At 40.5% G+C, this 12,461-nt stretch overlaps 1 protein-coding gene across 1 annotated transcript in view; it reads right to left on the bottom strand.

Annotated features, from left to right (window-relative positions):
- Positions 1–11,535, bottom strand: part of tmtopsb (teleost multiple tissue opsin b) — a 51,847-nt gene extending 40,312 nt beyond the window's left edge. The window contains exon 1 of the mRNA XM_085286751.1: positions 11,017–11,535. Within this exon, the coding sequence (XP_085142877.1) occupies positions 11,017–11,398 (382 nt within the window). The 5' untranslated portion in view covers positions 11,399–11,535. The remainder of the gene's footprint in view (positions 1–11,016) is intronic.
- Positions 11,536–12,461: the final 926 nt, after the last annotated feature.

The following is a 12,461-nucleotide window of genomic DNA, read 5'->3' as shown; positions in this document are numbered from 1 at the left end:
CAAAGAATGGTTAATGTTACACTTTGTCAGTCTGCCCCAGAGCAGCTGTAGCTACAACTGTAGTTTGCCTCCACCAGTGTGTGAATGTGAGAGTGAATGAATAGTGGAATTGTAAAGCGCTTTGAGGGCCCCGAAAAGTGCTATATAAATGCAATCCATTATTATTAATATTATTATTTGTGGATTTTGTGCTCACTCCTCATTTTAAAAGGATCGCCTCCAACAGTGTGCAGCTACTGATTGTGAACACAGCTGCAGCTGCTTCACCCAGCAGCTGATGTGGTGGCATCCACGGACACATCCAGCTGTTACTGTCTGAACCTGTGTGCTTCATTATGTTGCCGACATACAGTAGCTTCAACACAATAAACCATCTCTGCATACATACAGAGTCAGACTCATTAAAAAAAATAATCAGAGCAAGAATCATAACTAATAAATCTTAGTCATGGTTAAAGTCATAGTGACAGCCGTATCATCACAGCAGCAGTCTGTCTCTGTTTAGAGAGAACACTTCCCCCAATCCACTCATCCATTTTCCACCAGAGGAAGTCTCAGAAGACTTTTCCCACTCTGTCCCCACCATTCTAGCCTAGAGACAAACCCTCCATGGCATGTTCTGCATCTGCCCTGGGGTTTCATCCCAGTTGGAAAATTCCTACATAACTGACCTAGAAGCTCTTCCACTTTTCCTTCTCAAGGCAATGGCTGAGACTCCTACACACAAAATAAGAGAAAGGCACACCATAGAAAAGACACAAATTGGCGAACAAAGTGTTGGAAGCAGTGCAAAGAACCTGGTCTGAGTATAGAGTCTGTATGTGTGTGGCCTGAGTGATGAGGGGTGCTCACACCGTGGCTCAGATTGGTGAGGTGAGTAGGGAGGAGAGGGGGGTGGGGGATAGTGTTTGTTGGCACTCTGAATGGCTCAGGGGAAGAAGCTGTTTGTGAGATAATAATATTGTATTGCTGATTACGTTTAACCATTAGTGTCAACATTAACCTGCACTAAAGGAGCCGTACAGATAAAGATTATTTTTGAATAACAATAAAATTGGACAAGGAAAAATAATAATAATTTTTTCTTTACCTCCCTCTGTGTTTTTTTTTTCTTAATGAAAAAGACTTCCATCCATCAGTTTTCTTAACTGCTTATCCAGTTCACAGTCGCAGGGAGAAAAGGCTTACATCCTTTAATACAACAGCCCCCAAAGGACAAAGTACAAACAAGGCTGATAGCAAAACATTTAAGAGTGAAATTCTGCAGTTCGGTAAACTCAACATCCACAAATTAAAACAACAACAACAACAACAACAAAAACCCAGCATCTCATTAGGCATAAGGTTGACTCCTGAGCCAGGCCTATTCTCATCTCTTTGAGTTCTTAGGTAATTTACAATTGACTCCAGTGTCCAACATCTGATTAAAAAATGTAATTAAATGAAATTAATAAATGAAGCTTGTAATATTCTTAAATGTACAGTTATGTGAACTCTAGCCCATATTTTCTTTCTGTATGACTTTTTTCACATTTCTCTTAAGGTCCCACCACAGCATTTCACTATGATTGAGGAGTAGACTTTGACTGTTTCATTGCAACACCTTCTTTTCTTTTTAAGTCATTCTGTTGTAGATTTGTTGCTGTGCTCAGGATCATTGTTCTGATGCATGGGCCAGGCTTTAGCTGTCAGGCAGATGGCCTCTAGAACACTTTGGCATACAGAGGACTTAATGGTCAACTCAGTGACTGCAAATTGCCCAGGTTCTATGGCTGCAAAGCGACCCCAACATCCCTCCACCACCACACTATATTTGTGCTGACATGCTGAGTTTGGCTTACTCCAAAAGTGAGGCTGTGCATGATGGACAAGCATCTCCACTTTGGGCTTGTCTTTCCAAAGGAGATACAGAAGATACAGAAATCTTTGTTTGGATGCAACTTTGAAAACCTAAGCTGTGCTTTCAACCTCTTCTAAGAGAGAAGAGGCTTTCTGCTGGCAACACTGTCCACGTGTCATTTGCCAAAGAAACAAGGGGGACAAGCTGAAAGAACCACTGACATCTATCCATCCAAAAGGGTCACCTGTTAAATCTAATACTTGCGCCACACTCATCTTATTGGTTACTTCCCTCCCCCCCACCCCTAAAACACTTCTAAATACTCTCTGTAGTGTGATTTCTTTCATATTTTATATAATTATTCAATCTATTTGCACAGTAAAAGTATAGCATTGATCTTACTGTTGTTTTAGGAAGCAATATAAAAGCTCATGAAAAGGACAAGAAAACCAAATGAGTATTGTGGAAAGAAATTAATTGCATAATCTCCGGTAAACAATACACTCTGGTAAATATATAGTGGATTCTCTTCATATGAATGGTCTGCCACCTCAGCAACTGGGCAACTTCTAAAGGCAACAAATCTTCCATTCATTTCCTATATTGACTGCACAGTCTGCACTTGGAGCCTGGTTAGAATATCAACCCCTAAAAGTTGGCTTTGATTCAAACTTGGCCCACTCTGATTCTGCAACATGCATTTTAATGGGATTTTCACCTGAGGCCCGATTCTTCCCCATCCAACTCCATACTAGTGTGGAATAGATTTATGGTAAAATGAATGACCCCACGTTCCAAGCCTGAGTCAGCACAGGAGCTAATCATCTTTCATTGTCTTTTTTCTTCTCATTCTTTTCCTTTGTCTCACTCTCTCTTTCTCCTTCTTCATCTCACTCCTGCTGTCTCTTTCCATCCATCTTCCTCGTACACTCCAGCTGACATAATTTTTTTTCTTCATTTCTCTGCATTACCCATCACTGCCACCTCAGCACAACATGCAGCACTATGTTTACTGTATGCAATTCCTTCAGTATTATGTAAATACCTAACCTGGTTTCTCTGATCAGGTTAGGAGATTCTATGAGTCTGATTTCTGCCACCACATTTCTGAGAGCAAATGTCATGTCATCTGCAAACTTTAAACAGGGGACGTATTGTAAAATTGTAATATAAGCACTATTAGATTAAAAGAATAGGGAAAAGAAAAGAAGAGAAAAGTTTCCACAGATATAACAAATCCATTAGACCACTAAATGTTTTACCTCTGAAGTGGAGACTTTTCTATATGTGAGAGTAATCTAAAAACTCAGGCTTCAAACTCAGTTTCAGACTGTTTTTTCTATTCTTGGCTCTGTGATGATATTAAGAGTGGATTTAGCTGGAAATGATTGTAACAGGTCCACTAAGTATGACTCAAGCTGGCAACTACAATATTAATTGCTAATGACTCCTGTAAGTTCAGCTTTTGTGGGTCGGGCTTATTCCAGTGCATTCGTGAAATCTTTGGTGTGCCGTTGCCTTGAGCACCTCCAGGTGGTCCTGAGCAGTTTTTGTGTTGTTGTAGTTTGTCCCACTGAACAGTTGGGGGCAGCCACTGCTGTCTACAGCCCAACTGATTCATCCGCATATTGATTTAGCTGATATTAGCTATTTGGCATCAGCATTTATAAACACTAATAAGAGAAAATTGAAAAAGTAAATTAGAGAAACACCCTTCAACCCCTTCAATGATGTTGCATCATTTGTCCACCAGAGGGCAGTCTCTGTTGCATACACAAATAGCTTTCCCTCAAATTTGTGTATGTTTTGTGTCAAAGACAAAAAATTGAACATATATCTAAATATCTGATTTTGAAATCACCAAATATCTGTATCTGTCTTAAAGACTGTATAACATTGAGGCTCTCTCAATGAGTGATAAGTGGCAAAGTCACATCCATATGAATTCTAAAACCACAGGAGTTGTTATAACAAAGTGATCAATGTCATTCACTTCATCTGTCAAATATGTTTAATCTGCAACAGAAAAAATGTTCAGTGCCAAAGTTGACACAGACTGGTGGAATATAAGTGACATTAGCACTACTTCCACATTTCTTTCAGAAAATGATTCATTCCCCCAACACAGTTAATCTGATCTGAGTATAATTTCTTGAATAACATGCACACGTTTGTGCATTAAAGCAGGTTCACAAGAGCACAAACATCCAATAAACTTACAATTAAAGCCATAGAAAGTCTTTCCCATGTCTGTTACCCAATTATACACTTCCAATAGCTTGCCCATTAATCAGTGTTGGCTTGTTCACAGAGAAACAAAACAACAACAAAAGACAGAGAAAAAGAGAAAATGGTTGTCAGTGACTTCATGAGAATGACCTTATTCCAGCAAAAGTGACCTGATGAGGCTTGATGACAAGCCTGCTAACCATCACCACTGTAGCTCTGCTGTGCGTGCATCAGAGCAGACAATGTCTCATTAGCGAATTAAAAAACAGACAGAATTTCACCTCAGCTCACCCAGACAGGGGATGAAATTAGGTCTCAGCTCTGTTTTCACATCAGTCTCGACAAACTGAGTAGCTTATTTCTAGACCTATAAATTTTGCTGTATCCAGTTTAATACATATTTCTAGTAACACTCGGATAAATAAAGGTAGTTCTTATTTATTTCTTCAATTCAGTTATTTAGTTTTTTTTAGTTGGAGCTGCTTCTAATGCAGGCTGGTAAGATTTGTAGCAATTGAAGTGCACAACAGAACTCTGCCATCACTTTGTGCCACTGCATTTCAACAGTATGAAGCTTCTTACATGCAAACAAATTGCTGAAATTTGTTAAGCTGTTGCAAATATTTAATCCACTGAATACAAATAGATTTTCACCAGCAGAAACTCATTGAAAAGATTGATATGTAGTTGAAAAGTGAAAGGGAATGTATGGGCTCAAATTGTGGTCATAAATATTTTGTACTTGTAAATCAGGATTTGTATGTGTAAAAAGAATTTGTGTGTGTGTAAAAAAGATTTGTGTGTGGACTTAGCCAAAAAATACGTGCGAAACTCTGCAAGTTACAAGTACGAATTTTGACCCGACTTTTCTTCCTTTGATCTGATTGGCCAATGTCATGTCAATCACAAATTTAACTATCCAATCAGAGAACAGATGGGTTTGGCTATTGGAGGGGTGCTTTATGGTAGGGGTGCAACGATACACAAAATTCACGGTTCGGTTCGGTTCGATACTTTGGTGTCACGGTTCGATATTTTTTCGATACAAAAAATGTTCATGCATTTTTAATTTGTCATTTATTAAAATTATAAATATATATTTTAACTCAAAAGTACAGTTTTTAAATTTAACCCTAACCCTTGTGCGTGTTTTTTATTTTGACAGCGAATGCGCACCTGCGGACCACTTATGTGCAGCCCTGGTTATTTAGCTCGTCATATTGCAGCCACAGAAATTCTTTTGTCCATGAAACCATAAAGCTGCACTTTCTTTTTGCCTTATAGTCTGATTTGTCATAACTTCTCCGTTTTGTGGTAAGCTTTTCTTTGGCTGTCACTTCTTCACCCTGACCTGTCTTATTTGGCTCAGCAGAACTGAAATGCTTTTACACACGCACTCACATAAGCTCAGCGATTCTCTGCGTGATCAACCTCTCACATGTTTAAGCTTGCTGCGTCATGTTTGCATAGTAAGCTAACGATTAATAAGACGATGTCAGAGGAATTGGTGCACAAATTATCATCACTCACAGATCAGTGCTGTCGCTCTCTATACACAGTTCGCACGATTGCAAAGTGAAAGCAAAAAAACAAGCCCAAATTCAAACGCGATTTCAATATGTCACATATTGACAGTGGCTCACCGATGCCAATGACATAATTACCCAGCTACATTTCTGAAAGAATGCAAAAGCATTGACATATATTTTTCCTACAATAGCCCGACGGGCAGGGAAGAGATAGATTTTGGTAGCCCGACTGAAAAAATCGCTAGCTCCGGGACGTCGGGCTAGCGATATTGCAAGCCCTGTGTCTGATTGAGGAATCACTCATCTTTGGAAAAGAGAGTTTATTACAGAGAAATGTCTCTTTCCAAAATAAAAGCTATACTATCCGCTTCTTCTGGGCTATATTCTCAGCAGCATAAGGAGAATCATGTGCTAACAGCTGTCTAAATGACTCGGCTAAAGTTAGTAGCATGCTTGCTTTTTTTTGTCTGCTTCCACTTGTCTTTGCACTAGGATGAGGTCAGCGTAAATGTGTAGTCATATTCGTTGTGTTCCCACTAGTGCTTTCAGGTTAATCTCGTTGAAATGACCTTAACGCCACAACACGGCAAATCTCAGTTAACGAGCTACCGCCGATCGCCCCGTGCATGGGGCTAGACGGCCAACACGTTAACGAGCTAACTGCGCTAACACACTAGCTCCCACCCATGTAATTGAGCATTGCATGGCACATCCAACATACTGTTTTACTTTAGTCCATGACTCGCTTACCTTCAGGGTCATATGTCACATGAAAACCAAAATAATTCCAAACGCCAGATCTGAATGAGGGTGGGGGAGGTGCCCTGCCCTCTTCCTTCTGACAATGCTGTCTGTGTTGAGCGCTCAGTGGATCTGCGCTCGACAGTGCAGCCTAGGCGGAGTAGTCGAACGCAGATTCACTGAGCGCTCAACACAGACAGCATCGTCAGAAGGAAAATTGATAAAATAAATTACAAATGTTGTATTGTTCGATACATATGTGTACCGAACCGAAAGCACTGTATCGAACGGTTCAATATCGATATGAATATCGTTGCACCCCTACTTTATGGAGCTTCAGGTCCTTGAAGGGAATAAATGCCCTTTTACATGCCAGCCCGTCGTTTTCCTTCATCACCACGAAGGAAAACAGTCTGTGGTGGTTTGGTGATTTTTGTGTCGCAGGTTTATGTGCTTAATACAGGGACTTCCACAGCCTTTTCAACAGCGCTGCGAACCGCGGGGGAGGGGGGGCAGTGTTTTGGAAATGACAGTCTTCACTAGTGGGGATAGTTACAAAGCTTTCTTCGTTATGAATTAGCATACATGTTTTTATTGAACATTTGAAGAACTGGCAAAAAAAAAAAAAAAAAAACTCTTATAGAGAACATAAAGTCAGAGATAGAAACGACAAGGAGCAGGTGCATCTAGTACAGGTAGAGCTGCTGCAAAAACCCACAGAGCTCAGCAGCCAGCGCCTTTGCTTTTAGTTAGCATTAGCAGCACATCCTGCATCCGATGTGAAAGGACCTTTATGCTGCGCACTGTGACTCACAGCCATGGTCCTGGGTCTGACTTTGTGTTAAACTAATCCTAAAGTAATAATGGTATTTCTAACCACTGATATACCACAACTTTACCCTTTCAACAGCTGCTGAAAGTTATGGGACCTCGCTTCTATCGGATATTTATATAGAGATCCTCCAGCTTCAAACTGTATTACCCTTCAAGGACCTGCAGTTCAAAAAAGCGCCCCTCCGACAGCCAAACCAATCTGTTCTCTGATTGGATAGTAAAATTTGTGATTGACATGACATTGACCAATCAGATGAAAGGAGGAAAAATAGGGTCAAAATTCGTTTTTGTAACTTACAGAGTTTCACACGTATTTATTTTGGCTAAGTCCACACACAAATTCTTTTTTTCACATATAAATCCTGATTTACAAGTACAAAACCGATTTACAAGTACAAAATATTTATGACCACAATTTGAGCCTATAGGAATGCTCTGATCTTTGCAAACTCCTCAAAAAACAGAAAGTTGGAACCCACTACTGCAACACCATGACATCACAGCATGCAGACAATAAGCTCTGATCTTCAAGTTGCAGGTATAAATAAATTCACAGTGCATATGGAGCTATGAGTCTGTGTACCCAAGTAGGTGCTCTGTAAATGTGATTACTATCAAATCATAACCAAATCAAATGTCATGTTAAAGCATCCACTAATCTTTTTTTTAGATAATAATAACAAATTTATGTATATAGATTTTTTTTAACATTATTACTTTATATTTGGGATAAAACCACACATTAAAGATTAAAGATAAGTATACATGTCCACACAGTCAAACATACAATCCTACATTCATTCTTGCATGCACACTTTCACACATACAAGAACAAGAGCTAAAAGTAAAGAGCAGAACGATTAAGAAAATGAGTCAAAATGAGTTTTCAGCAGATGTTTAAAATTAAATTAAGCCAGCCTGTTCCAAAGTGTAGGAGCTCCAACTTCAAAAGCGTGGTCACCTCTTAAAATAAAAGCATGAAACAGATGATCAGATGATTGGAGAGGCCAAATGTTGGAATAAAATCTCAGCAAGCCTGGTATACATGCCTGCCGTGTAGGTCTTTACATGTTATTAATGAAACTTTAAAATTCTGAATTTCCCAGGCTTGTTAGGAGCCTAGCTGCTGAGTTTGGGCCTGTTTGACACAGGCTAGTTGATCATTGAGGTTTGTTTTTTGTGATGTTTCTTAAATGAAGGCAACAAGACTGGATTAGATATGAGATTCAAAATGCAAATACTGATGAAACATGATACCAAGGCTCTTAGCAGATGATATGATATTGCTGGAGTGGGAGCCGGTGTAATGACTGACCTCCTTAGAAAAATTGTCAGGGTCGAACACAAGTACCTCAGTTTTGCCAGAAATAAGGTCTTTCCAAGCATCTGAAAAGATTACTTTTCTGTGAAATGCAGGCAGTGATGTTTGTTGGGTTATATCTAACTATTTATTCTAAAGAGACAACACAATTCAAGTTGAAGCTCCTCCTCGAGTTCCCTTTTATTCCACCAGAAAACAGTCTAGCTTGAGCTCTGACTCCTCTTCGAGATGAAAGAAACAAATCCCACAGCATTTTATAAATAAATACCACAAGCCTCACTCAGTATGATGTGAGGTTACCGTCTGTCCATACTGGGCTGCACATTTCCTTGTTTTTCCACTTGTCTGATCAATTCAAACCAAAAAGTCATCAATCACTCCCGACTCAATTCTTTGATGTCAGGGTGCCCATCTCTGAAACATCTCTGAAGCATCTCACTCAAGGGTTTTTTTTTTGTGTGTGTAATTTTTCAGACAACCCTTTGATCCCATTACGTACAGTTTTGATCCTCTTGGTTATTGCTTGTTTATTCCACAGTTGTTCCTGAACGTGCACCAGTGGAAAAAATTATAGTCCAAACTTAAGTGCTCAGTTTTCTGGTTATAGATATATAACCAGAAAACTGGTTATATATCTATAACCTATATAGGTTACCTGCTCTGATTACCTATATAGGTATAGGTTATAGATTATAGAAGACGATGCTTGTAGCATCCAGGGCTTTATTGAGCAGCTGCTGACCAGGCCAGTAACTGTGAAGTTGAGCTGGGTCAGTGGGGAAAAGATGAGAAAACACAGGCCAGATTGAAAGTGGTTTGAGGGGGGAGAAACTATGCTGCAGGTCAGGACTCCAAAGAGAAAACGGCAGATTTAAGAGTGACAGACTCCATAAAAAAGTAATTTAATTTAAGAGATTTGACAACTGACTTCACTAAACCGTCCTGACTCCAAAGAGAAAACAATACCACCGTAGAGCACCTTATATCACACTAGACTACTCATAAAATGGCTGAGTCAAGTGCAATATTGTACTGCACCTTCCTCCAAGTGCAGACTCAGAAGGTAAAACAATATATTTAGAGGTGACAGCAACATCCTGCTGCACCTTACACTGCTTGAATTCCAAACTTCTAAGTGAGAAGAGATTTAAGAGCAACAACATCTCAGTGCACCTCCCTGAAAGTCCAGGCTCCACCATGAAAACAGCTAAATAAAGAGCAACAGCAGCGTACTTAACTTTACAGCAAGTTCAGACTCCACAGATGAAACGGCAACAGCTTACTACATCTATGTTCAAGTCAAGGTGTAAAGAGAAAACTGCCAAAATCTTCCCAAACTTCACTCCAAACTCCACAGACAAACCACATAAATTAAGGGGAACAGCACATTCTTGCAAATTCAGACTTCACAAATGAAACATCACATTTAATAGCACTCAAACTTTGCTGTCAAGACTCCTTAGAGAAAACAACTGGTTTTATAGTGACATTTTTGTTCTCTCTCTTTACAGGTGAAGACAGGTCTGTATTCAAGTCTATGGGCAGGCTGATTGTTCACTTAAAACTTGAAAGTCCCTTTAGTGCAAAAGAAGAACATCTGCATTCAGGGGAGAGAAAAAAGTCTGGCACAGCAGGATCACCTCCCAATCATCCTGGTGTTCTTCCCTGGTTTTCATCGCTCCAGTGGGTAGAAAATCAGGATTCTTTGGTTTGTGAACATGGGGCTGACATCAATCAATCAATCCCAGACAGTAATTACAGTGATTGCCCCGAAACCGAAAGCTCACTGGTTTGATCCCAGCTCTGTCAACAGTCCTGTGCGCACAAATCTGAGACAAGACCTCTGAGGATCCAGATAAGAGCCTTACAAGAGCAGATTTATTGCATAATGCGATCAGAAATGCTTTTTCCATGTTTTATGTTTATTTTAGCGTTCATCTTTTCAACGCCAATCATCTTCTCCCTGCAAAAAAATGAAAATAAAAAATCTAGCTACAGAGTCCTCTTCACCAGATCGCATTATTTATGTCCCTGTAAGGGAAGTTTGGAAGCACACCACCATCAGATGATGCCTTCATAACAAAACTCGAATTACCTTTAATTAATATTAATCGTTTTATGAAATTACCTGGAAAATTAAGCTGTTAATCATGCCGAATTTCTGTTGCCCATTGCTGCAGTCGAGGAATGCATTGCAAGCTGCCATTTAATTTTGCCTGTGAAACAGCTTTGGATAAAAATGATGATGACATGAGATTTTCACACAGGCTAAATTTGTTGGGAAAAGACGAAAATTGTATGAAATTATAAACAGACCCGGTCTGACAGGCAACAGAATACGATGCAATAAGTATTTCGATTTTTGTTGAGGGGAAATAAAAGGAAAGCGAAGATTAGACATTAAAAGAAATTAAAAGAAATACTTCTGTTGTTTTGGCCATTCATTCTCCAATGAAACATATTAATTAAAATAATTATAAAAATAATAAATTATTAATAATTATAATAATAAATATTCTTACCCAAACATGAGTTAACGAACCCATACCAAACGCACCCAGCGCGTCCGATCAACCACCGCCCCTGGGTGCTGGCTGCGAAGCTGAACGGAGTCCCCAGCAGACTAACCAGCAGGTCGCTCGCGGAGATGCTCACCAGCATGAGATTCATGGGCGTGCGCAGAGCCCGGTACCGGCAGAACAGCGTGAGCACCAGGAAGTTACTGAGAAACCCGAAAGTGCCGATGAAGCCCAGGCACACCGCCACCACAAGGTGCCCAGTCGGGCTCAGGGACGGAGGGGGCAGGGAACCGGATACCTCCTCGTACGCGTCCGTCGCCTCAGTGCTGCGGGCTACTCCCTCGGGACAGTGCGCGCAGCTCAGGCTCAAGTTGGAAATTATCATACCGGGATGAGCCGCGAAGTTTGCACCAGTCAGAAGTTTGTACCTTGGGAGGGAACCATCCGGTCTCGGTGCTTTTCACTCATCTGGAGAGGCGAAGGCGTACGGATGTCTCCACAGTCTGCGCGCATGAAGGTAAGGCAAGGGGGTAATTTCTGTAAGTAATCTACTTTCTAGTCTGAGAGAGACACTTTGCGAATGAATGAGGAGAAGAGATGCTCTGTCCCGTTAGACCCGCCCCTCCACCGTGCGCTCCGGAGAGGTGCGCTCCTTTTCAGGCGCGGCCACTTAAGTGCGCCTGAGCTTTTATCACCCACAGCGCCCTTTAACGGGCTGGGAGACAAACACCTCAAACAAGAAGCGGTGGGTGGTGTTTGTATGTGTGGATGTGTAGTGGATGTGTGTAACAGGCTCGAGCCACGGTCACACCTGCACCATCAATCAACGCGTTACACAACAACATGTAGGGAAACAAACTTAAAAGCTGCGTGACGGGTGAAGGGATTCAGATTTGTCCTGATTTTTCTAACATATACGTGTAATTAAAAGGAATCACTCAGTTCTCATGTCAGGATTGAAACAGAAAATCCATAAGCTGTCTGACAAGAGATCAGTATGTTACAGCCTGAAGGGGGAAGGGCTCCATCCTCTTTTGAGCTCTCTGATCTGCTGGCTGATCACAGACTGATAACCGTGTTTGTATATTTATAATTTACATAGGGACCTATTGGTCACAGCTTGATTTCAAGGTCCAAAAGCTATGCTATGCTTTTGATAGCTAACTATCAAAAGCATTTTGATAGCACACTATCAAAAGCATTGGAATCAATGATACTGTCTCCAGCTCACAGCCTTCCTTTCTGTCAGTCAAGGGTTTCCTGTTGCTCTTGCTGTGCTGTGCTTATTGCTGTGCTTGTATTTTTATTTTTATTCCTATTTATTCTATTTATCCCCTTCGTATATTTTATTTATATTGTCTCTGTATTTATATATATGTGTGTGTGTATAACTCTGTAACTTCTGTCGGTGCTGTGCTTTTTGGAAATCGAATTTCCCAGAGGAACCC

This window comes from Mchenga conophoros, linkage group LG9, assembly GCF_057382185.1.
Source record: "Mchenga conophoros isolate Kocher_MC1m ecotype Shallow Benthic linkage group LG9, M_conophoros_male_GT1.1, whole genome shotgun sequence".
In the NCBI taxonomy this organism is placed as follows: domain Eukaryota; kingdom Metazoa; phylum Chordata; class Actinopteri; order Cichliformes; family Cichlidae; genus Mchenga; species Mchenga conophoros.
Note: the sequence above shows the minus strand (reverse complement) of the source record. Positions and strands in the feature narration are given on the sequence as shown.